Below are 26,903 nucleotides of genomic sequence, written 5' to 3'. Positions count from 1 at the left end.
GAATGAGGGGGAATGGTTTTAAACTGAAAGAGGGGAGATTTAGATGAGATATTAGGAAGAAATTCTTTCCTGTGAGGGTGGTGAGGCACTGGCCCAGGTTGCCCAGAGAAGCTGTGGCTGCCCCATCCCTGGAGGGGTTCAAGGCCAGGCTGGATGGGGCTTGGAGCAACCTGGTCTGGTGGGAGGTGTCCCTGCCCAGGACAGGGAGTTGGAACTGGATGATCTTTAAAGTCCCTTCCAACCCAAACCATTCTATGATTCTACTGGTGCCTGTTTTCTGCCAAGATACGCAAAACTGAAATATTTTTCAAGACCTTATGTGGTTTCCAGTGCTCCTTTTTGAGCTAGGAAGAGAGTTGGTTTGAGGAGGAAGTGCAAATAGAAAATCCTTCCCTGTCTGGTTCACATCTGGGCTGAAACTTCGCTCCTAAGCCAGGCTGCCCTTCCCCTCGCTGCCCACCAGGGCTCCAGCTTGTAGACATCTTGCACCCCAGTATTTTCTGAACACATTTGGCAGCGATAGGAGTTTTTGAATATGTTTTCAAACTTCAGGTACTGCTGAGGAATAAATTTCTCATATTTTCTGCTGCTGTGCTTCACTATTTCCTCTTCCTGGCCCACAGCAAGTGTATTCTGCAAACCACAAAATTAAAACCCATGAAATTCAGGCAGACTCCTTAGCCTGTAACAAGTTTTAGTGTTTTATCTTTTCTCTCTTCACCCCTCCCCACCCAGAGATAAGCTCGCATGTGAACCGCAGCTACCTCTGCAGCATAACACCATTTCCTCTTGTAAAACATTGATATTCCCCAGCGTCAGGGTTGGGGGCCGGGGGGGGGGGGGGCGGTGTCAGCCCTGCAAACGCTGCCCAAAAAAACCCTCTTCTCGGTTGCAAAGGGACCTGGCACAGGATGGGGCCAGTGGTCCTGGGGCAACTTCCGTGGAAATTCATCCAACCTGCCGTGTGAAATTTGGTGGGGGGCGCGGGGGGGGGCTGGAGCAAAAACCCGTGTTCACCTTGGGGCGATAGAGTGCAAAGGACTCTGCGAGCAGCCATGTGACACCTTGGGGTTGACGGGACTTGTAGCTGCTTGGGTGCTCATATGATCCCCTAAAAATAGCACCTTGTGTTTGCCATCGCTGCTGCCCAGCTATTTTAATGAGCCCGTGGTCTCCGGTTTTTGCTTTGTGATTTGTAAATAGGAAATATTTACACTCGGCCAGTAACGCCACATTCCTCCAACCTCTTTTCTTAAATTAGATGGATTATGGCTATGTTTATAAAATACCTAATGCGTTTGTCCTGATATCTCTAAATGTCACGGGCTTCTGTGTGATGTTTTTAAAGAGAACTAATTTTTAGGTCGCTCAGAGTATTTACAGGCATTTTTTTCCCCCTCATCTGACCTGTCACAAGGGTGTCCATTCCCTAACCTTTGGTTGAAAGGCTGATTCACTGCAAGTCCTGGGACGGGCTGAACCTCTCCTGCGAAATGCAAAGTGCTATCAGTTCCTGCTGATTTCACCGACAATTCCTGATGGGAAGGGAAGGATTTCCGAGGTAAATCAGTGCCCAGAGGGCAGATAGGTACCTAATATGATTTTTGGCTATTTTAGATACAGAACAGTGGTTTGCAGGATTAAACCCTTGCTTGCAGAATAATTTAGCCATCTTCTGGGGTTAGCATTTCCTGTAGTAGGTTTCTTTTCTGTCACATCTGTCTTCCGCTCTTGGCAGGGTGCTTAATAGTGAAACAGTTATACAAAAGCATCTCTTTGGGTTTCTGCAGATATGATTGATGTATGCGAGGCGGCTCTCTTACCAGCAAAAGCCAGACCTTCCTCCTGACTGGAGAGTCAGTTTGGTTTGGGGGAAATAGGTAAGATGTGGTTGCGATAGACATCCTTGCCAAAAACTGTCACTGGGGCTGTGTCATCAGAGTCCTTCCAGCCTACCTTCTGTCCCTGAAGGCCATAAAAGAGCTGCTGAGCCCCAGTCTGGTGCCACAGCCCGGGCACCTCCCAGTTTTAGGATGAGTGTTGGGGGCTGGAATCCAGACGAGTCGTCTCTGAGTCAGCTGAGTCCGGTGGTATCGATGGGGCAGCAGATCAGGCTGTAGAAATTCCTTTAAAATTGAATTTAAGGTTGTATCCACAGATGTTAAAAAGATGGTGGTACCAATGTCTGCCAGCGATCGCAAATGCAGTCAAAGCTGAAATGCAGCAAAGTTTGTTGGTTTCATGAGAAATCTGTTTTCAGAGAAGAACCATAGCATTTTGTTTGTTAGAAAATAATATCTTTTATTACTTTCTGAGGGCAGGATGAAAATAATTTTATTAAGTACCATATTATAAAATTCTGAAAGGTGAAATCAAGCTTCTCTGGGCAACCTGTTCCAGTGTCTCACCACCCTCATAGCAAAGAATTTCTTCCTAAGATCTAATCTAAATCTGTCCTCTTTCAGTTTAAAAACATTCTCCCTTGTCCTATCTCTTCACTCCCTGATCAAGAATCCCTCCCCGTCTCTCCTGTAGCCTTTTTAGGGACTGGAAGGCACCTGAAAGGTGATACTTTCATATAGCAGAAAACGTGCAGATGCTTAGCAAGCCCAGTGCCTCCTGGAGGAGAATACAAAACTGGAGACCTCAACTCATTTTCAGCCATTCTCTCCCTTTCAGCAAGGGATGAAACGCAAAGATTTCAAGAGGAGGAACAAGTGGTGCACCTCCCTCCCCAGAAACAAGGAGCATTTCCATCATCATAAGAGGTGTGTATTCAGATCAGCTTGAGCATGGAAGGAAGGGATTTGGGTCCAGGTTACTGGCAAGCTGCAGAAATGGGATAGAACTGGCAGCCACCTCCTGTCCAGACAGGTCCCAGACATGGAGGTGGAGCCCCCTTTGCTGGAGAACAAGCTGAAGGGGCTTGGGCTGTCCCAAGGAGGCTGGTGGAGCAGCATCTGGTTTGCACCATGACTTTTCTTTTTTTTTAATTTTAACTTCTATGCACTCCTGGCCATATCCAGGAGCAGACACGCAGGGGCTAGAAACACCTCCAGAGAAATGCAGACCTTGCAAGACTTTTTAGATGGGACACAGCAATATCTACCTGCAAGCGTGGGGATCAACATGCAGAGCAGATGAAGGTGTTGTCCCTGCTGTGGGACATGTCCTCGCCCTTGGTTCACTGCTTTTGTTCAGCTGATGTCCAGCCCATGCTCTGCCTGGAGATCAAGTTATTGCAGCAACTGTGATAACACTCAACAAATCATTCAGCTTGTGGCTGCCAGGTAGGAATTGAGCCTCCATTGCTCTTCTAGATGAAAAGTGCTGTAAACTAGTGACTTAAAACTCAATATAGTCATATTGCTCTCATGGGTTATTAAATAGGCCCCTTGCTCGTTAACACCGTGAGAATTATAAACCATTTACTTTCTACAACCAAAGCAGTTTGATGCTTGCATTTTCCCAGTCTAGGGTGGCGTGTTGTCATTTCTGTTTATAATCAGTTCCACTTTCTGGTCTTCATGTACCAGGGACTCTTTGCCTGTGATCGGTCCATTGACCCCTCGGGGTCTGCACAGGGCTTCTCTGGGATTTACAGCTAAGGTAACAAAGGGAAAAAACCCTGTCTTTCTCAGTAGGGCAGAACTCCATTTATTTCCCTGGAGAAAGTGTTAAGGGATGGGATACAAGTCAGAAAAGGCTGAAATCTGCTGCTCTTGCATAAGGCTTTCACGTCTGTAGTCTCAGCCTTGCCAAGGGTACAAGTTTCAAGTGTGTGTGTGAAAGATGGATTTCATTATATGTACATACATTCATTTTTCCATTGACATATTTGTGCAAATTGCCTACTCTTTTCCTATTAATTTAGAATTTCGGTCCAAATTGCTGCCTACACAAGTTCAGTGTGATCCGTTATTGCTCTGCACTCACTGAAAGGAAGCAGCAGGAATTTTTGCTTTTTAAATTTCCTGGGAGCGGGATAACAACATCTGAGTGCCGCTGGGTTGTGTTTGCTGTGTGCTATTCAGTAATTTCCCCCAGAAGTGGTTTTATTTTAATGACGGGCCATCTGATCCCAGAGTCTCATCTGAGCACTGAATCTGCAAATATATGTATTTATTATCATCATATTTGAATAAGCACCATGCCTATCCCAAGATTTGAACCCTTTTCAAAGCTGGAGCCTGAAAAGCACGTTCATCATGATGAACAGTGTTAACCCCAGCTGCTTCCATGTCCCTGGTTAGAATTTTCCAAGGCATCAGCCACTGCTCCCGCACCAGCGGTTGTGATTTCCAGAGGGGTCTTTCTAGTTGCGATTCAGCCTCTGAGCAGTTCACAAGTTCATGGGCTTACAGAAAGCAGGGCTCTACCTGCCTCCCTTCATAGACAGCAGGGATGGGTTTATTTTTAGCACAGCTGTTCCAGAAATACATTCCACCCCTCTTCAGAAATGTGTGGGAGAGACAGACATTAGTGGCAGTGGTGCCTGAAAAACTACATTTCTGCTGTCTGTTTTCATCCCAAACTTCTAATTTTCTTTCCAGTGTGCACCAGTTCTCTCTGATATCTTGGTTCTTAGGTGCCATGACTCTGTGCATAAATGCTCCCATGGGTGCAGGGTGTGAATAGCTGTTGGAAGCGTGGAGTTTGGGGCCAGAACTTTGCAGAAGCTCCCAGATGTTTGGTAGGACCAGCATTCAGTTGGGGATGAATTAGGAGAAGCGCTTGAGCGCCAAAAGCCCAGACCAGGAGTTTAGGAGAGTGTGGACTTTGCAAAACCTTCCTGCTGGGATCTAAGGTGAAGGATGCACCTCTCCCAGGTGGGGAATTCAAAGCTGAAGGTTGCTTTGGAGAAGGCAGGTCATTGTCCCACCAAGGACCAGGAAGCTTCAACTACTCTTGGATCCCAGAGAGGATTAGTTCATCACAAGCTTCCTGATGCTTGGAGTTTCTCAGGCAGCAGATACTGCATGGTTGTTGCCTCGCTCATGCTGTAGCGATGTAATTAGCAGCTCTTTTTAAAATGCAAATGAGCGCTGGGTTCACGTGGAGCCCTGCTCTGCCGCGGAAGTGGGAGTTGGGCTGTAACCGCAGGTGGTTCTGCTCTTCATTTTGGGGCAAGCTGTGGCTAAAAGTCCAGCGTGATGCTGAGCCCCGAGGGAGCCCCATGGCTTCAGAAAGGAGCTCTGTGCCCTCAGCGTGGCACGGGGTGCAACCTGCTGCTGCTATCGGCAGGACAGAAACTTCACTGGTTGGCTTTATGGCATATTTCCCCTATTATTCAACATCCTATTGCAGTTCGCCAGATGAAATCCAATGCCGGCATGTGCCTTCCAGGAGGGCGGCTGGTCTTGTTTGCTTTGGAAGGACAGTGGAATGGGGTCCTTACTCCAAGAACGCTGGATTCATTTGTCCAGCCTTGATGATGAAATGAGCTATTTATGAAAAAGCACCGGGAGGACAGTAGTGTGTTACTCATGTGCATGCTTCTTGCCGAGTATTTTTAATACCCTAATAAACATGTTGGCTCCCACCTGTAGGAACAAAAATGCAGTCCTTTAAGGTTCGAATCAGTGGCGTTGGCGAGCCAATCGCGCAGCATTACTTTCTGTATTAGTTATCTCGCAAGCATTACCAATGGCGAATCCGAATGTAAAAATAGCTGGTGACTGTTTGTTTCATCTGTCTGTTACTTGACACCGCATGGTTATTCCAATACGTATGTTTGCCTCTTCCCCACCATGATCTCTGTTTGGTTTCCCCTTGCCCGATAACTATTTAAATACATTTTACTAACTTTGGATTCCTTGCTCGCTCCACTTCACCTGGCTGGGCAGGTCTGCGAGGGCTCAGGGGTTAGCTCCTCCGCTTCTATTGCTTGCTTTATTTCTCAGGGGTTGTTTCTCTTAAGATAACCATGTTCAGAAGGAGAGTCCGAAACACATAAATAATGGGAAGTGCTAATAGCAAGCAGGCTGCTGTAAAACGTGCTGGGGCTTTGACTTAAGGGAAGAAAGCTCAGCCCTGCCTTGTCCCTGACCAAGGAGCTGGAGCACAGAAGGTAAGGGGGGAGCCTGTGGGTGCTTTTAAAGCAGGGAAAGGGTGAAGAATGGTGGTGTCCGACCGTGTGAACGCGCGTGCACTCAAGGATCGGGTGTGTAATTGCTCAGATAAGAGAAATCAAACAGCATTTATACCATTTTTTCCGTGATTAGGGGTGGAAAGTCATTTTGTCTAGCTTTTTTTCTGCTCTGAAAAATGCAGGATTGTCTCGGAAAGTCTGTGTGTGGAAAGAAACATACAGATAGATTTGTATGCAGTGATTACAACATATAATTATTTGGTAAAGGGGTATGATCTTTTAAAAAGATCTCTAAATTGCCATGAAGCTACATTTAATTGTCCTGCGCATTGTGCTGTAAGCAACTTCAAGCAAATATACATTGATTTTATTTTCCAGATGATTACTGCCTACAGATAGGATACTCTTAAAAACTTTAGTGATATGTATAAGGGTTTTGAAGCATTTTCATTTCATTTTTGGAACAAATAGGAAGAGAATAATTTAAATATTTTATAGAGGGCAATTAGTACGCTACAGAGCCTGAAAAAATAAAATAGTTCAAATACCTAGGCAGTGCTAAGAGGCCACTATAAATGACTGTGACTATGACTTGTATCCAATTTTAATCACTGGAAAATTTCTTAAATGGCGTAAGCTTTTCTGAGCCCAGTTGTTGCAGAACTTCTTCATCTGCCATCCCAAGGAACTGCGTTTTGTTAGCCCTGCTACGGAACTCAGCATCAGAATAAGAGCAGAAATAATTAAAATTGAGCTTGAGAAGCCCAACTGCTTATGGTTTTTAAATGGCCTGTGAACAGGCGATGAGATGAAATCTGAATAGGGAAAAGTTTTCCAGCAACAGGCCAAAACGACGGGTTCACACTGACTTTGTACAGTATCAGCCAGAGGGTTCCTGATACTCCTCTGCAATTGCTGTGAGGGAGGCAGGAGAGAAGGAAAAGTGAGAAGAGTTAAGAAGGGGAAATAAGCTTTCTGGACGGAATCAAAGTCCAGTGGCTCTTTTCCTTCACCTCTTCAAGGAACTGACCGCGAAAAAACAAAAATGCCCTTGGTTAAACGCTTGAAGGATAAGGCCTGTGGAAAATACTAACAAATAAAAGATTCCCAATATATTTGAGCCTGAAAACAACTAAATTTGTCCATCTTTCCACGCTTGTCAGGAGGAAGGTATTTACATCCATATTCACCACTTAGTTACCGAATCAGTTGTAATAGGCACTTACCAGTGGCTTGAAGGCCCCAGTTGGGTGGAGATACGCAGGTATAATTGCGTCCCTGCCCTGAAAACCAAAAGCACATGGAAATTTCACTCTGCAACCTCTTATTCCTACCTGTTTCTCTAAAATGCTTGCCTTGTCTGTGCTTGTGTTACTCGAGCTGTGCAAAAGGCCAATGAAAAAGTAAATCCCTCCAAGAGCAGGAAAAAAAGCCAACTAAGCCTTGAGGGTCACGTTGCATTTTTGGGAGCAGCGGTCTGGGAACCAGCTGAGGGGTATGTGGGGAGTGGGACCATAGTGGGGGCTGAGTGTGTGCACTGACAGGGGGGCTTTTCCCTTGAGAAATGGTTGTCCCTCTTCAATCAAGCCTGCTTATGTGTTTGGGTGGGTCACTGATTGCTTATACATACATATCCATGGGGGGGTGTGTGTGTGTGTATATATATTTGTGTGGTATTTTGTGACTCTGTTGCTGCTTGCCAGGTTTTTATGGCCTTCAAGTGTGTATGGTCAGATAGACTGCCACCGAGACCCCCGTCCCCTGGCAGCCCCAGAGAAACTGAGGCAGCGTTGAAGCCATAAGAGGACAACCCTTCCCCAGAAGTAAGGTTTCCCTCTCTTCTGGGTTCCCCTGCCAAATGGTCGTCTTTGGACAGGAATAGAAAGCAGATATTCAATTATAATCCTATGTTTCTTTATCATCCACCTCCTGTGCTTGCAAATAATGATATCCAAGAAGGCATTAACTAGTAATGACTAATCTAAATCATCTGGTAACAGTCAGACCAATCTTCTTATGAGCCAAGCAGGTCAACTAGTGATGCATCTTTATTTTCAGTCTCTCACATAACTATATCCCAGCAGTTTCAGGGATTCTTTCCCTGTTACTTGTGCACTGTGTCTGAGGCTGTTTTGGGAACTGTGATAGAGCTACGACTGTCAGGTATAGGAAGGCCACTGAACTCAGACTTTCCACTTAGAAAACATAGAGATGAAAATCCCTGCAATTATTTTGAAAGGTCTGTAAAAGAGATGCGTGTGGTTAACATTTGGCTACGCCTTAACAAGCAGAGTCAGCAAACAGCAGCATCTGGCATTTTACAGCTACTGCAGATCCTCAGTCTTGGATGTGCCTCTCTCTGTCACCTTTACCTGGACCAGACACAAGCTCTCATACCTTAAGGTCAGCTTGCCTTGCTGTCAGCTTTGTTATCAATCCTTGGACAATTCTGCACACTTCTATCAGCTTTTCTTCTGTTGGGATGTATTTCAGGGGTGTCCCCATCCCCATCCTTTGCACGTTTCAAAGCACAGGGCTCTGTTGTGTAGAAATTGCAGGGAGGACTGTCTGGGATGTTGGTGCAGAAGCAAAAGCACGTTCAGTGGGAACTGCTCCCTGAAAGCTGCATCCAGGGTTTGTCCTGGGGCAGTGGGGCAGCCTTCCTGGTCATGACGTTATTGTTCATCAAAGGCTCTTTGTTTGGACTGATCTGCTTTGAAGTAGTGGCATTAGGACTCAGTCTGTTTCCCCAAAACTGAGAAATTATTCTTTGACTAGGCTTGTGAATTGAATGAAGCCGTAGACAAGTAGAGTAGAATTACCACTTGGGGTGCGAGGGAGAATTGAGGAGATGGGCTGGGGAAGAAGAAGGGGCTGGTGACGGCACGAGGCTGTGGGTGATGCTATGGCTTGCCTTTGGGGTTCTTCAGAGGGTCTGGGTGGTCTGGAAAAGCACTGTGGTGACAGTAAGGTTGCTGAGGGACTGAGTCAGCCAAAGTCATTGACCTGCCTCTTAGGGAACAAGTGTAGACTCTGCTTAAAACTCTTGTTACTTTCCTTTGTCTTTTGCATATATCCTTTGCAGAATAATCACAAGAAACACCTTAGCATGTGCATTAACTGTAAAAGAGAAGGAATTGCCTTGGGGACACACCATTAAATCATAACAATGAATCAATCTCTGAATAGGAAGAGGGAGTTCACATTTCCCAGGGAAAAAAAAAAAAAAACACCACCACCTTCTGTTGCACAGTGAAGAGGGAACTGGAAAAAGCTTCCGTCTTGCTCAGGGCAAGACCACTGGCTGGCTTTTGCTTCTCAAAAGGAGGAAAATAGTGTGGCCTCCAGAGATAATACCTGGAGGCAAGGGTGAGTGGGCTCTCCCCTGCCCCCTCAAAGTCCTCCCATAGATGGGTAGTTGTCCCATGGCCAGATAGTTGTCCCATGGCCACCTCCCAGACGGCAGGCAGGAGTAAGGCGAGCCACAGCTTTTGTCCTTCAACTGGACTGGCTCTCTTATAATCACAGATGGTTGAGGAGCAGTTTGTCATCAGAGGAAAGATGTTATGTGAATGAATGGTTATGTGCTTGAGTCATATGCTCTGGCATGTATATAAGCGTGTGTTTCCCTCACTGCCCCACAGCTTGCCCAAGAACTGAGCTCTTTCGATTGCACTTGAAAGCTGCATCAAGGTGTCAGTAAGAAATAGCTCTATTCCTGCAGCCTGAGCCAGAAAACCTTGAAAACCAAAGCCTCCACCTTCTCTTTCCCCCTCTGGTACATATACCTATTTGTCTTTGGTAACATAAGACAGGTATTTCAGGATATTGCATGTCTCTCAATCCCGTGGAATTCAGTGGGTGAGAAAAACCACTTAGAACTTAAAACAATTTTTAACCTAGCATGTACAAACAGCTTGAATTCTTTTCTTTATAGAAAACAGATTCAGCAAAATCCTTGTCCAAACCCTGGAAATATCCACAAGATATAAAGGAAAGGAGAAGGTGAGAGTATCAGTAAAAGAATAAGACTTGTTTTCTGCAAGCCTGTTGTTTCCTGAGACTGTATCCTGGAGGGACCAGGAAGGGGAGGGTCCATCTCTCCTTGTCAAGAAGCTTAAATGCTCCAAGTGTAAACTTGACAGGGCTGATGGGATGGGTGAGCTGGGGCTGATGAGGAGGGCAGTGGAAGTGGGGGCTGGTTTCGGATTGCCCAGCCTGGGAGGAGAAGTGAGGTATGGCTGGTTGCTAACTGCAGGTTTCCTTCTGTAGGTCACCTGCTTCCCTCTTATGTCTGGTGTGCTTGCTGGTATGATTACAATTTCCCCATGACAGGGGCTGGCGTCCAACCCATTATGTTTGTTTTCTTGTCCATGTATTTTTTTCTTCCCTTCCCAGTTTGTCATCTCCTATCTCCATCCATCGTGATGCTGTGGTACTCTACAGCTTGCCCTCTGCTGCGGGAAAAATCTCCTTTCTCACACTTAAGGAGTGAAAACTCAGAATCTTTCATCCTCTGAACCTTCCTTGAGACTAAATGACAGGAGGTAATACCTGTCTCATCATCCAAAATCCTGTCAGACCTCAGTGAGGGGGCTGTACCGATGCCATGTCAGTTGTCACCTTGAACTACGAGAAACTCTTGGGTCTTCATGATCTCAGAGAAAGATAGAGGTATGGAGAACCTGAGGTGGCGCAGAGATCTTTGTAGTAAGTCAGTCACATGCAAATCTGGGTGGATTTCACAATACAATATAATGCCAAGCTACAGCACCATACTCAGTTGAAGAGTTTATTTTATTTTGAAGGCACATTTTTGCCTTAACTGACGAAGGTTATGCTCTTCTTGTGTGATTCGGAAAACATAGATGTGGTTCCCTGCCCTGCCACACATACCCTGTGTGATCTTGGGCAAATCAGCCAGTTGAAGCCGGGCCTGGGCTGTGGATCTGCAAATGAGACAGAAATCCTGCTTGCAGTGGGAGAGGTTGGAAGGATAAATAGCCACGAGGTGTTCATGTACCATATTACTGGGGAGCTGTATAAATATCTCAGTGTATAATGACTGACCTAGTTACAGACAGTGGCTTTTTCCAGTCAGGCATTTAATGCCAAGAAGTGCACTGTTTGGGTTCAGTTGCTTAAATGTCACTTGTCTGTGCTGACTTTGGGTCACGGGAGGAGCACCATCCCTTTGCCTTGTGATTCTTGTGGACTTGTACTGTTTGTCAAGTGCACCTGCCCTTTGCCTGTGTTGGTCACATGCTCTGTCCCTTTGACTTCTTCCATTGTGTCCCTGTGTCACTGACCCTTCCAAGGCTGTGGGTAGGGCTCAGGTAATGGAAGGAGTGAACAGGAGTTGCAAGGAAGCCTCAGATACAAGCCATTCCAAGAGACATCTCATTCTTCCAGACTTGACAGGCCTCTTGGCAGGATTTGGAGGACTGTAGGAAAGGCGGTCCGGAGACCAGCTGGAAATAACTGTTGGGTCTTTGCCATTGGACCAGAAAGGGAAAGGTAGAGAGAGTTGCCTTGATTCTCCATAGCTGTCCCAGTTTTCTTCACGTGAGGTCTTCATCTCCCAGTGTTTGAAGCTTTGTGGTCTGAGCTGAAGAGGTAAGCATTCCAGCCAGTGCCTGGAAAAGGTTCGTATCCTTTGGGGAAAGGAGACAGAGCAGGATACACAACACAGGGTCATTAGCTCCCTCCTTGCGTTCGTGATTCCACCAGGTTGCACTGACCTTCCTTGAGCTGTGAGCCTGATGAGTCCCCAGTTGCAGCTCCCATAGCAACAGATGCACACTGGGCTCAGTAGAGCTCGCTGGGAGAAAAAGACTTCAGCTGTCTTTTCTTCAGAAAAAAAATGATTTGATTAAACAAACAAAATCACAACCATATTCATTTTAATGACATTTCCACTAGAAGGATAATTGGAAATAATTTTTTTTTTATCATTTGGAATATTTACTTAGGGAAATTTCAAAACAAGATCCCACTCTGTTGCAATACCATCAGAGTATTGGTTGATGTAGAAAATAAAATGAAAAGTTTCAGTGAAATAGCATGCACTCTCTCTGACTTAAAGGCAGTTATATTATTTTAACTATTATGGTATATATCACATGCTACTTCTCATGGTCTATAGTGTAAAAATAGTGAAACAATCTGAAATGAAAACTTTTTTTAAAAAAACCTGAATGAAATTTGTAAGTTAATTTCTCTTCAGAAATTGGTATTCCATGGGAAATTTCAAAAACAATCTAAATGAGGACATCGTCCCATCACACACAGACAACCAACCACATTTCCAAAAGATGATATTGTCCACAGGGTGCCAGTTCAGGTTGGCAGCCGGCTCTGCTGATCCAGTCTGGAACTGCACAACGTCTACCACACCACTCTTCAGTCTAGGTATTCTAGTGAATATTGCAGAAAAGAGCAAAATCACTTTATCCCACATGTACTGCTATTGTCAGTGGCAAGTGACACAGGTTAGACAATCAGAATTGTCCAGAGGACATGATTTGGTGGCATTGCAATGCGGTATTGGTTCCAAATCCCTTTCCTCTGCACATTGGTCTGAATGCCACATGGGGGTGAGGTTTGGCTCTTTGGAGATGCTGGAATTCACTTTACTGTGGTTACAGATAACTTATGTCGCCTTCTGGATGGTGCACCAGTGTCGGCTTAGGAAGTGGATGGATGTAGAGTCACCAATTCTGTTCTCAGTTATTCTACTGACGTCAGTAAAATGACTCTAGATATATACCAGTGTAACTGAGAACAGAAGTTGGCCCAAAGTCAAGAACAGTCTCTCCTCTTCTCTGGCCCAGGACAAGCTGTTCGAGACACAATTGCTGGGCCAAATCTTCACGGGGAATGGACCCAGTCTACACTGGTTTGGTTCAGACCTGGTTCCATCACCTTGCTTTCCAGTGCAGTGAGCAAAGATCTGGTGCTGGAATAGCTGAGGTCACTTTGTTCTGTGCTAGTCATTTCTGTCAGTGTTTAGCTCTTCATCCTGAGATCCATTTCTCCATCCTCCATCAGCTGGAGCAGGTATTTGTATTTGAGCAAAGTGATTTCCCTTTCCCCAGGCAGGAGGATTCACCTTGGCTGCCCTTTATGACCACAAAAGTGCTCTTGTTGGATGAGGGAAATGGAGGCTCATGACCATCTTCATCCAGAAGTTGCCTTTCTTGACAGTCCAGGGAAATGTGGTTGGAGCACCATTGTTTCTTCTTACCAGGCTGCTCCCCTCTAGGTGGGGGTCCCTGTGTCCCAAGGGCTGCTTGGAGAGGCAGCGTGCCTGGAGGGCAGGTCAGAGAAAGCATTTGGCCCCCATGCAGCCCAGCGCGATCAGCTCACACACCCTTGGTAGTCACAGCAGCCCAGCCCAAGGGATGTTCATGTATTCTACATCAGACTACAGGGGTTTTTCATTTCTCTTGGACAACCTTCTGGCCTCTTGTCTCTTTAATTCCCTGACACCTTTTTGTCCATTTTCCTAAATGCAACACGAAGACAGTGGTGATCATTGACCATCAGCAGTACACTCCATAGTTGTCCACATACTGATCCCTGCTGCCACACAGGATTTTCTGACAATAGCCAAGAGAGCTCACCAAGCTAGCCCTGTGAGGAGCTGCCTTTGGTTAGGGACATCATCTTGGCTTGATGACACACAGCTGAACAGGCCTGATTCCATCCAGTCCTCTCATAGAATCATAGAATGGTTTGGGTTGGAAGGGACCTTAATTATCATCAAGTTCCAATCCCCCTGCCATGGGCAGGGACACCTCTCACTAGACCAGGTTGCTCAAAGCGCCGTCCAACCTGGCTTTGCATGACAAACATGCACCTATGCAAAAATTTCATCAATTCATTAGGGATTCTCCTGTTTCCCGTGGTAGGAAGCAGTAACTATTCATTGTCATGATGAACCCTTGGAATCCCAAAGCAGCAGCGGGTGTGCAAGTAGAGCACTCCTCTGAATAAACCTCACCCAGAGGTCATCGTAGGGCTTTGAGTTTTAGATGGATACCGTAGAGAGAGCACCACATGAAGAAACCAGCTTACAAAGATTTAAAAAAAAAAAAAAACAACCTCCCGTCCCTCTCCCTTCTCTTCCCGTCCTCAAGGGGGAATGCAGCGCTGCTGACTTCAGATTGCTATGCGGCTCCCAAGGGCGCTGCCAAAATGCCACCGCGATGTCTCATGGCACAACGTTTCAGCCAAATACCAGCCCGAGGGGGTGAGGGAACCAACCGGCCCTTTCTATATTGCAGCAGCAGTGATGTCACACGCTCCGGCCAAATTTGCCAGTTTCCCCACCTCCTGTCTAGTGAAAAAAAGTTGACATTCAGTCTGTGCCAGGCCAGGAATAGTCTCTGTAATTTAACCTCCTCATCACAACTTGCTAGGCACTTAAGAGGGTGACTGAAAAAAAGCCTCTTATTTAGAAGAGAAGGGAGGTTGGCTTCTGATTAAGCTCCTTGAAATCTGTAAATTCACGCAAGCTTTTTCGGTGGCTCGTGTCAGATGATGCCCATTGCAAACATCTTGCATGTTTCTCAGCATTTCCCAAGCAGTTCCAAACGCCCAGCCTTGCTTTCCCCTGTCTTGAAAACAGACTTAATACAGACATCCTTAAATGTTTGAACTAGCTGAAACCCGACCTAAGCTCAAACACCGCACCTTGCTTCCTGGCTGCTGTGTTTGTCCAAAATGGTAAAGAAATGGCATTTTACCAGTTTCTTAAACCAGCCCTGAACAGCTTCTTTACCCAAAGTTCAGAAGTCACCATCATACCTCTATAAGGAATAGCTAAATCAGTCCCAGTAGCGATACGCACCTTGAACACTTGGTGTAGACACAGCTTTTCCAGCTTGAAACATTACACTGCCCGAGTACTGGTATGATGGCCAGGCAAGACAAGGATCTTCACAGGGGTTTCAGAGACAGTGACAGTCGCTATCCTTTTTTTAATCAGTGGCGCTGGGTTGGGTTTTTTTTGTAACAGTGACTCCATCTAGGAAAATAAGTGCTGAGATTACATCATGATCTCCCATGTTTATTGTTACCCTACTCACTTTTCAGCAAATGTTCTTGGCTCACAAGGGACGAGATGTTTCTCCAGACCTCTGTCCATGAGATCTGAAAGCTAAGCTTCCTCCTAGTTCAGGCGCCACCACCAATAAATAGCGATAAACATTGTGTCGGTGGAATTTAGTCAACAGCCCTGGTGGTGAGTGAGCCAGAACATAATCACCATCTCCCACGGCTGTGTTGGCTTTGCACGGTTAAGAGTACCACAGAAGCAGTAAAATTGTAATTTAACCTCTGAGCAAAGAGAGAACTGAGTATGTGTCTCTGCAATGAGGATGCCCTTTTACATCTGGCTGCAACCAGACATAGTATTAGGGGTTTTTTTCCTTTGTTTTTACTTTATTTTACTCAGACATCTTAAACAGACCACAAAAATCTCTGCTTGGTACAGGTTTGTCCCTAAACTAATACTGACAACTGTCCTTCCTCAGGTAGGTGTAGGAGGCCATCCCAGTTGGGTGAGCCCTTGTTGCCACTTTTGCCAGTGTGTTTTGAATACCCTGGGCTGACACAAAAGCTTCCTTAGAGGAGACCCTTGCTTCAGGAAAATCTGCTCTATCTGCACCTATGTGCTGTTTGCGTTACCTCAGGGACAGGCAGGGCCAGACCTTGGGGGTCTCCACTCAGAAGAACAGCAGCAACACAGGTTTACCACAGCTGAGCTTTTCTTGAGCATCTCCTGACCCTGGTTCATGGTCCATGGGTATCCAGAGAAGGGCAACGGAGCTGGGGAGGGGTCTGGAGCACAAGTCTGGTGAAGAGCGGCTGAGGTTGTTCAGCCTGGAGAAAAGGAGGCTGAGGGGAGATCTTCTCACTCTATACAACTCCATGAAAGGAAGGTGTAGCCAGGGCGAGTTGGTCTCTTCTCCCAAGGAACAGGTGATAGGACAAGACGAAATGACCTCAAGTTGCACCAGGGGAGGTTTAGATTGGATATTAGGAAAAACTTTTACACTGAAAGGGTAATTAAGCCTTGGAATGGGCTGCCCAGGGCAGTGGTGGAGTCACCATCCCTGGAGGTATTTAAAAGCCGGGCAGACGTGGTGCTGAGGGACATGGTTTAGTGATGGTTTTTGTCAGTGTTGGATTGATGGTTGGACTTGATGATCTGAAAGGTCCCTTCCAACCTGGGCAATTCTGTGATTCTATGCACGGAAGCAGAAAGCTGTTTTCTTTACTGCCCCTCACCATCCCAGCTGCCCACTTTTCCTCTCCTTTCCAACAGGGACAGTGAAAAATATGGTCTTTCTAAACCTCAGCTGCATTAGTTCCCAGCCCACCAGACTGATGGCTGTCTGTACTTGTTGGCAGTAGGAAGTCACGTACAGGTGGAGTGGAGACTGTCCATTTTCCTCTGTGGTCCCAATGAAAGGGTGGCACAGCAGGGACATAGACTGCAGCAGGGAAGAAGTCATCTCTTTTTAGCCTGGAGACATCACCCAGCCCTTGCAGTGGGCAGACTGCCAGGAAACCATTGCTCACTCAGCTGTTAGTCCCTGCTGTGGCTACCAGAGAGTGTGGGAGGTGGTAATAGTTGTTTGCTGGTACCGCACTCCACAAGCTACCAAACCCTCCAGGTATCTGCTTATTATCACTCTGGGATGGATACCTGTCTCTTTTGGTGAGAAACCCTGTAAATCACTCCTGAAATGTTTGTAAAATATGAATGAGCAAATAAAGGAAAGAATACAGCGCCAGACAATCTTCAGATCGTGCAAATGTATGTCTCTGTTTTCAAATTGCAGAGTTCACTCAAGATCAAAAAATGCTGAAGGTCGAAAACATCCCGGGATGCTGCTTCTGTAGAATCTACATCACTGGACTATTTCTACCTCCTTACTAAAGATGTTCAGAAATGGAGCCAAATACAAGCATGAGAGGGAGTTCTAAAGATGAGAAGCAAAATTACATGGCAGGTATGTACCTGTACTTCCCACTCATTAACAGTTAAGAATTAAACCCAAGAGTGGGGATGGCCTTTCATTTGTCTCCTCTTCTTTTCTTGCTGCATTATACACAAAAATGTATGTGTGGGGCAGGGGAGTGGAACTCACGTTTGAAAAATCTTTGTACAAAGTAAAATGGGGAAGCTCTATTAACCCTGGCTTATTTCTGGTGTATAGCTATTGTAGTTCTGCATAAGTCATTGGAATTGTATAGCTGGAAGGACAGAATCAAGATTCACTGTGAAACTTTGTCTAAAAATAGGTTGGCTGAGGTTTTTTTAAATAGAAAAGGAAGGTGAGGAGTGTTTTTGTTTGAAGAAACAATGGAGCCTGAGTAACTTTGCTGATTAAGCCCAGTTCCTCTGACTTTTCATACTTTGACCGGCGCTGGGTCATCACAGGGAAAAATGTGCCCTTTCCAAGAGTCTCCCTGAGATGGGCCAAAGGGAAATCATGGATTCAGACAGCTGGAGGGGCTGAAATCTGCATCCAGATTTCACTGCTCAGTTCTACAAGTTCTACAGTGGATCCAAGCTTGAGATGGAGACAGCTTCCACTTGTGTAGAAGCTGGAAACTGCTGTGGATATGAACTGTGGTGTTTCAGCTCATCAGAAGCCAATGATGCAATTGTGCTAGGAAACGGAGATACAGACCAGACTTCCCTGAAGGTGTCTAAAACGACTTTCCTTTCAGCTAGGTCTTGAATATGCATTTAAGCTGACTCTCACTGTAGTTTAGTCAATACCCTGCTCAAGCCCTTGAATGTCAGAATAAGTATCTAAAGAGTTTGCAGAGTAAACTGTAAAGAGTTCTAGTGTATAGATTTCCAGTATAGCTGAAGGGTCTATTTTGCTTATACTTGCTTCATCCAAAGATTCCCCCATCCTGTCTCCAGACTGGTGTGGAGACAGACAAAATCCACGGTTCTGTGGGCCTTGCCTGTGCAGCATAATCAGGGATTAATGGAAGGCTGTGATAATTTATAATTGCGTTGAATGGGTCACCTTTCGATCTCAGCAGCTCTGGAACTGAAACCAAATGTTTCCTGTGCTCCTTTAGTGGGTCTGCTGGAGTCCCCGAGGCACTCCTGCCTTCTGCTGGTTAACCTGATATTAGCAGCCTCTTTGGTTTCAAAATACTAACCCAACCATAGTATCTGGATATGGGTGTCTAAAGGGTTTTACCCCCAGCAATATTGGCTTGGAACACGCTAATGCACAGTAAATCCTCTTTACCTGCGGTGCCCATGTGTCTTCTCAAACCTGGGTTCTGCTCAGGGTAATGGTCACAGCAAAGCTCCAGCTAAATTCAAGCAGGTTCATCTCTATAGACTTCATTTTCCACAGTCATGAGCTAACAGATGAGTGAGAATAGAGCCCTCTATAATAACTTTATTTTTCACAAAATATTTTAAATTATACTCATGATGTCCTCCCAAGTAAGTTTTATCAACTTTTCTTTCATTTTTGGACATAGCATGCAATGATGTACCCAGTGGCATTCTTTTTTTTACGTAAGTTTTCTCCCTTTTTGGTACTAATTCCTCCTGGCCAAAAAATGGCTAGCCTTCGTAGCCTTGGCATAGCACTTGGAAGTGTTTATGGTTGGAGGTATGGAAAGGGAAGTACTTGAAATTTGGCTCTTATATCCTTGCTTAAGAGCCCAAGTAAAGAATCTGAGTTGAAACCACTTTTTTTTTAATGGCACTTTCCAGAAATTAAACTGTCTGCCATGAGCTACTAGAATGGACCAAAACAGCAATTATTTTTCATGTTGTTTATTGTGGGGTTAGCATCTTGTTCAGAACACATGTAGGAGCAAATTAGTCAGTGGCTGATGTAGCTGGAAAAATGCTCTGTGTCTAATGGTGTTAATATCAAAAAATGATAATGTATAATTTTTGGCTTTGCAGACAAAAAAGTTTCCTTCAGCTACTCCGTGAGATGAATCGACGTGCGGCAGCACCGTCTGGAGGGATTGCTTTGTGCTTGTGAATCGCAAACAGCTGGAGCCACCCCACACGGTCGTCTGCCTGTTTGACACCCGAAATCAATCCTTGGGGTAATTCATTCATGACTCCCAGGAACGATGCAGGGAAATAAGAAACATACCGAAGGACACAGTGACTCCTCCAGTATTGGGAGTCTCCTGGATGACACGGACAGGGAGGTGAGCAGCCTCACAGACCGGGCGTTCAAAAGCCTGTGCGTGGCAGAACTCGAAGACTCTTACAATGATCCGGATCTTGCCATTTCCCCTGACTTCACCCTCCAGTTCTCTGCCAAATTCCACCCAGGGACGTTAAACCACGCCATCAAGAAAAGCAACATCTCTAACAAGCTAACGGCAAGAAACAATGAACATACAATATGGGCTTCCACATTCCAGCAGTTACCAAAGTGTGCTCCGGAGGAGAAAAGGGTTGCCAAAAATAACACCTTTGCCACAGAAAGGAAAAAGCTGAATTTGCCAGTCCCTGGTCCAAGGAACAATAAACACTTTTCAAAAGTGTCCTCATTAATTAAGACATTTGACAAGACTGCAGACCAAGGGTCAGGAGGTTCCCTGATAGCCATTAAGCAGCCCATTAGGAATAGCTTTCAAAAATATAAATTAAATCATGGAAATGATATGGCTTGCTGGGATGACACGGACATTTTAAGCATCCACAAGGAACTTTCTGAATTTTCTGAGGCTGGTCAAGGGAGCCACTGTCTCAGTGACAAACATGAGCCACAGAGAAGACCTAATAAAATAGGCCTGGGTTATTGTGGCTCTGATGGTTATTATCCTGTGCTGATAGAGATGTCAAAAGTAGCCAAGTCAAATTTTTCCCGTTCTTCTAAAAAGGCTTTAAAAACCAGAAATATGAAAGTTAATGAGCCAGCAAAAAAAGGTAATTTTCTTCACAGTGAGAATAGTGCTTTTGAATCATGGAACGTTCATCACAAAAAACTGACTGAAAAGGAGGAATTTGTTGATATAAAAATGAAAAAGGAAGCTCTTACGTACCTGGAAGAAACACCATTTATTAAAGGATCCCGCACACATGAACATAAATTGTCACCTGTCAAAAGCACTGTTGCTAAGAAGCAGGAGAAGGATTTTCAGATGGAGCCAACTCCACCAGAAGCTGCTTTCAGCGTCCCTCTCCCAGATGTACCTCAGGGCCCCCTCCCTTCAAAACCTGAATTTCCCGCTGCTCTCCCACCCACTCCCCCGCCTCGGATCCATGTGCCCCAGGGTCCTCCTCGGCCACCCCCTGTCCCACAGGCACTTCCTCTTCCACCCCCCATCCAACAGGGCCATCCCCCAACACCTCCCACCCCTGAAGCCCCTCCTGTGCCACCACCCCCCATGCCAGCCCAGCTTTCCCCCTCTGTCACGTCCCAAGCCTCCGTCTCACCCCAGTCCGTGTCCTACAGGGTGGTTTCATCCTCACCCATGTCCCAGGCACCCAGTTCACCTCCACGAAGACCCCTGACCACCTTAACCGAAGAGGAGGCCCTCAGTCCCCAACTGGGCCATACAAGTCCACCCTGGAGGAGACAGAAGGCCACCAAAGGGGCAGCACAGAGGAGACAGACTTCAAAGGAGAAGTTCACAGCCAGCAATCAGATGATTTCATTGTCTGAAAAGGCGACTGGTGCTGAACCTGGTCTGGATGTGGCTCCTCTGACTAAACAGGTGAACTCTCCTGGATCCATCAGTCCCTCGTTCAACATCACTGAACTCTTGACACCCATCATACCACCAAAACAGGAGGCAGACCCCGCGGAAAGCGAGCTGGTCCCACTGACACCTCCTCCCACCGAGAGCACGGCAGCAAGAGACCACGAAGAGAGCACATTTGGAGATTACAGGTCTCGGGATAGTTACAAATCGAAAGCATCGAGTCTGTTATTCAACTTGAAGGATGTACGTAAACGCGTTAAAAGCATTTATACGCCTTCTCCCCTGTTAAGGGCCTTGGAGGAGAAAAATAAAACTAGGGAAAATATACAGGAGAGTACAAAAATGAATGCCTCACTCTTGACTTTGCAAGAAAAAAGTAACAAAAGTATTGCAGAGAAAGATGAATCAAGTGATATAACCTCCATATTGTCTGGCAGTGTACCCGAAAAGGACAATAAAACCGATTCAACTGCACACTTTACAGACAATTACCTGACTTTGAGTCCACCCCAGACAACAGCGGACCTTTTATTTTACCAAACTGGAGACAACTTGCAGCAAGACGATCCAAAACACGAAGGTCTCGTTAAAAACACAAAGGCTAATGAAAACGTCCCCGTATTCAGGCATGAATCAAATGAACCCGATTTAAGGAAACGTCTGCAGTATCCATCACTGAAGCCATTCAGTAGGGACAGTGGAGGTACAACGGCTGGGCAGCCCCAGCAAAATCCCAGTGTCCAGGGTGAGGAAAAGGAAAGACAGGCTGCTGATCAGAACGAAGAGTTTTCTTTCAAAACACTCCCAAACCAGCTCTCACCAGCAGAGGATGTGCCTTACAGTGAAATCCCAACCAACATGGTAGTCACCATACATGAAGGACACGGCAAAAGAAGCACTAGTTCTTCGGAGCAGTCTTTTGTCTCCACGGTAGAGCAGCCACTTCAGGAGGAGCTATTTCCACCGGTGGCCCTGACGCAGAAGGCAAGCCTTCAAGAAAGCCAGAGGACTAACAGTGAAATGAGTTCCGACAGTAAGAAAAGCCACCAGGAGAGAGGGAAAGAGGTTGGGGAAGATGAACTGCAGTATTACGCTTGTGTCAGCTCTGGTACTGGTGCAGGAGAGAAGAGGGAGGGGAAGGTTATTGGGAATGAACAGAGGAGCTTGATGAAAGAGAAGCTAAGGACAGAGAAAACGGAAGAGGCCAAGAGCGTGGATTCTGCTTCTGACAGCGTAAGGGACATGTCCATCCAGAGGTCTGAGGAACCACAAACACCACCATCTTCAAGCTCAACCAAACCCAGTCTGTTTATGATTAAAGATAACACATTCAGGTCCCCTCAGGTAATAAGGGCTGTCAAGCTGCCCCTCTTCAGGTCCTTTTCCCTGGATGATACAGTGAGCAGCAGTTTCAAGGAAATGGAAAGTAGGTTTATGTTCCCAGCAGAGCAGAAGAAGAAGCACCGAAACCTGTTGCATGCCCAGGAGGTAGGCTGGTGGGCATCAAGGCGCAGAGGGCAGCAGAATGTGAGGGATGGAGCAAGCGACGGAGGGAAAGAGGCCAGTGAGCCTGGATCTACTCCAGCAACACTGGATCCCAGTCTTCTGGAAGATACAGAGAGCTCTTCGTTAGGGAAGCTGATGGAAGAAGATGAAGAGACTTGTGCTTTGTTAAATAAAGTTGGGAAAATGAATGAGGAAAGTGTCTGCAGAAGGAAAGGGAAGCCCCAGATTAGGAAGGCAAGACACAGCTTGACACAGCCAAATTTAGGTCTGGAAAATGACCAAGCACAAAACAAACCTGGCTATCCTGCAGAAAGAATGACAAATTACTTTAAGAATCAACATTTATCGAATCGCAGAGGTGGCTCTTGCGCGAAAAAAATAATCACTAGGGAGACAATTTCCCCTGTGACCGGCTCCATTTCAGAGGACCACAAGTATTCTCCTGTATTCCATGAAGCTTTAGAGGACATCCTACATACAGAAGGTGCACAGGATTTGTTGGACAGTCTCGCGTGCTCTGCCGTTACCAGCCCCAGGTCGGGCAGCACCTTACACTCTCTTGCTGCCAGTTCATCGTCTGACAAACCAACAACTTCTGGCCTGAGAGAGACAGAGGATGCTGTAAACCCTGCCTTGCTGAACATGGCACTGAAGAGCCGAGCTGGTATGTCAGCGGAAGAGATACTCGATTCCACCCGGAGGAATCTGCTTTCCAGTTCTGCAGGGGAAGCGGAGAGCCTGGAGCCCAGGGGATCCGGAGAGAGAGCAGCAGGGAAACCTCCCGCTGTGCCACCAAAAACAGAAAAGGCCCTGCGCAGGGCCAAAAAGCTGGCAAGCAGGAGAAAAAAAATGCAAGAGCAGCAGAAAAAACATCAGACTGAGCACGAAGACGCTGTAGGGAGAAAGCCTTCTCATCCTGGACAGACACTGGCATCTCCTTCACCCTTGGGGTGTTCTCCTTTCCATCCTTCCCCTCACTCAACTTTGACTCCCACAGAAACGGGTGCAGGAAGACTCAGTGGTGCATCAGCAGTAAGCCCTTCGCCCTCTTCAACCCAGCGTAAACTCCTCCAAGACCCCGACTCTGGTCAATACTATGTAGTTGATTTACCAGCCGAAGTCAGTTTAAAGACATTTTATGACCCAGAAACTGGAAAATATGTTCAAGTCTCAGTCCCTTCCTCGGAAGGGAACTACCAGCCCCCTTCTTCAGAAATTATGAGTTCTCCCTATGCCTCCTACCCGAGAGTGCTGCCTTTGCCAGCCTCATCTGTAGCAGTGCTGAGGTCACCTTCTCAGCTCTCTGAACCTACCTGGCTGATGCCCGCTGTACCAGGAGAACCAGCTGAACCACCAGAAGATGGCCAGCAGGACTACAGATACGCTGAAACCGTGGATGCTCAGCCCTACATTGAACCAGCCTCTTGCTCCTACGGTCAAGATGCTGAAGAAACTCAAGTTCACTTACAAAAGGACGTGAGCCCAACCCCACATACTGGCATAGTGTCCCTCACTGATTTAGATGATTTTGCTGCTGAAGGAGTATCTTGAAAACTGAAGTAAGAAAATATGCCAGCTCTAGTGTTTTTAAGAACCGTTCGGACAGACACACGCACACAAAAGCACATGCAGATTTGATGTTTGTACAACACTTTATGCCTGAGTCTCACCCTGGTTTGGGTGGGAAGGAAAATGAAAGCTGACCACGCTGAGAGATGCGAGGTGATAGTCACTCTGAAGAAGTGTGACATCGAGAAAGCACCAAATTATGAGTGAGATGAAGGGGCGATGCCAGCTGAAGGAATAAAGACGACAGGATGAAGCCACTGCTTGCTGCTGCTGCTGCTTTGCCGTTGCGATGGCTGGGATCGCCAAAGCAAGTGTCCCGTTGCCCAGATGCGTTGCGTGATATGTGACACAAAGTAAAATGTATAAGACCATCCTGTCCACCCTGTGAGACCTAGGACAGAGGCCGCATCTGCCAGACTTTCCTCACTCACTGCCTTTGAACTGTACTGACAGGTAGAAAGCCCATGGCTACAAATACGCCATAAACCCAAGATTCTTTTTTTTTTGCACACATTGATTGTCCAGATGCGATTGACAAAAAGATTGTATATGCACAACACAACAGCTGTGTCAAAAAAAAAACCTTTAAACCTCCAGAACACAGTTACAGCTGCTCTAGACTTCTCATATCCTTTTGCAGTGCCCACTAACATGCTGCTAAAATCTTTATATTTCTTGATAATGTCTAAATAAGTTCCCTTAGAGTCAGGGGTTATTTATAATGCAGCTTAAAACTTCAACTTATCTTGGTACTTCGTACTGAAATATTTTGGTAAGGAGCAAGGTTAAATGAAATCCCATAACATCATTTCATTTTCTGTTAGGATGAGAAGACCTTTGCTTATTACAATTGAGGTGCTTTATGTTTTGTTTGGTTTTCAGGCTCCCACTAAAATATAGCGCTAACTTTTAAAACTTGAAAAACATTGTGCCTAATTTTGGTCTTGTGAATTCTGTGATTTTAAAAGAGATATAAAATATCAAAAGTATTAATTTCTTTAAAAAGTGCTTCTTTGGATTATCACTTTTCTTTGAAATATCTGTATCAAAATATCACTCATCCTTGCATAAGCTTTTTTTTTTATCATCATAGATAATGAGAGAACCTTGGTGAAAAGATGGAAAAATTGAATGTAATATGCCTGCTTATAAATATCTATATTTCGATATTGGTTTCCTTTTCCTCTGTCTCATTTTCAGACTGTTTTCCCCAATTTGAACTGAAGCGCGGGAGCTCTAAGGAATAATTCAGCCTGATTCTCATCTTGGGCTATTTTTACAGGGTTGTTTCCAGTGAAGTGGCTCTTCCCAAAAAGAAAGGGAAGAACCAAGCCTTTAGCTAATAGATGCAATGTGGAGATGGCACATGGGCACTGCGCCACTCTTCCAGTTTTAATATTTATAATTGAGGGGTTTTTTCGGGAGGTTCTTAATTTCCCAGGACTATGGCTGCTTTCAGACCAATGCTTGGTGGTTTGGCTCCTTCCCTGATGTGAACTCAGCTCCGGGCCTTCCTCCACCCCTGACTCTTGTCTGTGTTCAGAACCCTGTGTTCAGAACCCATCACACACTTCATTTTGTCAGAGCTAATTGCTAAAATATTTCTCCTAGAGGGGCTGGATCAGCACCAAGGGCATCTCTTGATTGATTTCAGGGTGGTTTGGATTTGGCCCTTGATGATTTTCTAAGGTTCTTTTCACTTGTTATGCGGAGTTGTGTCAGATTTACCACTCTGTGATTTGGCAGAGGTGTGGGGTGGAAATGGAGAAGCTTGTGCTGGTTTGGGTTGGGTTTTGAGCACATTCAGCCAAATGCCCCTATTTGAATAAACATTTATTGGTCAGTCTCCACCCTTGAAGATTTTCAACACCCTGAACAACCTCTGAGCAAACCCTCCTTGAGGAGGAGGGTCATCCAGAGATCTCTTGAAGCCTAAAGTATCCTGTGATCTATTCTGCACACAGTAAATTATTTTAAACCAACTTTGACTTGGAACTCAGAAAATGCAGTCTCCCCTGGGAAGGGGCTCATTTTAAAAGAAATAAAAATTAATTTGAAAATCAGGAGTGTTTCAGGAACAAGGATCAATTTTCAAGATGTTAAATTAAGGGAAACGGCTCCTATTATGAATATTTTTCCCTTTTTTTGATCACAAATATTTTGCTAAATTCATGTTGCACTTTTCTGTTGCTGTCACTGTATACGGCATAATGCGTATCCAGATTAGAGCAGAATGTCATCTACATGTTAAAATATAGATAAATAGATCTATTAAGGTTTTCCATGGTACATTTAGACTGAACCTTTGTAATCTGAAAGCCTAGCAGAGTGCACAAGCCAATTTTTTGGCTTGACATTACAAATTTAAATGCCCTTAACAAGTCAAGAAGTAACCAGGCTCTCAGAGGACGGGATAAAAGGTTGCTTTGCAAGGGGAGCCAGTGGATACAAAGTTATCTGTGCACGGATATAAAAGAAATGGGTAATTTAATAAGAAAAATATACGGCTACATTAAAAAAAAACCCTTTTCTTGGATAACTGTCGTTTGTTTTCTAGATGTGCGCAATTCTGCACCCTTTTTGTCATGGGCTGCCTTAAACTCTTGCTGTGGAGAATGGGATCCTCCAATACACTACTTCTAGGTGTGCAAGGAAAGCCGAGTGTGTTTTTCACTCCGTTGTGAAGGCAAAATGAACTGTGGGCACCTGAAAAGTAGCCAGTTCCTTTTTCCTCCAGTGTTATATGAGTGCTGCTCCAGGTCCCAGCCTGGTATTGACTCTATTTTGGTATAAACCCATCAGCAAACTTGTCTCTGGCCCAGACCAGACTGTTGGCCAACTTCTTGCTAGGCCATGGGAATGTGTGTATGTATAAACAGGCACATAAACCACCCTATATATATAAAAAAAACCCATTATTTTTTAATATATATATAATATACCCATAAAAAAAGTCATTTGCATATCAGTATAAGACAGCAGTAATGCCTGTGATGGTGAGCACAAA

At 45.5% G+C, this 26,903-nt stretch overlaps 1 protein-coding gene across 1 annotated transcript; it reads left to right on the top strand.

Moving 5' to 3' along the window:
• Window positions 1-5,767: 5,767 nt before the first annotated feature.
• C10H10orf71 (chromosome 10 C10orf71 homolog) lies at window positions 5,768-25,062 on the top strand. The gene is made up of 3 exons (XM_074154442.1): window positions 5,768-6,070; window positions 16,945-17,115; window positions 19,059-25,062. The coding sequence occupies exon 3, from the start codon at window positions 19,235-19,237 to the stop codon at window positions 23,876-23,878; it is 4,644 nt and encodes a 1,547-aa protein (XP_074010543.1). The 5' UTR covers window positions 5,768-6,070; window positions 16,945-17,115; window positions 19,059-19,234; the 3' UTR covers window positions 23,879-25,062.
• The last annotated feature ends 1,841 nt before the right edge of the window (window positions 25,063-26,903 follow it).

The sequence above is a fragment of the Numenius arquata genome, chromosome 10 (genome assembly GCF_964106895.1).
Source record: "Numenius arquata chromosome 10, bNumArq3.hap1.1, whole genome shotgun sequence".
NCBI lineage: Eukaryota > Metazoa > Chordata > Aves > Charadriiformes > Scolopacidae > Numenius > Numenius arquata.
The sequence above is the reverse complement of the archived record's forward strand: the minus strand, read 5'-3'. Positions and strand labels throughout refer to the sequence as shown.

Excerpts from the sequence above, each read along its gene's own strand:
- C10H10orf71 (XM_074154442.1), top strand. The coding sequence starts at position 19,235 with ATGCAGGGAAATAAGAAACATACCGAAGGACACAGTGACTCCTCCAGT.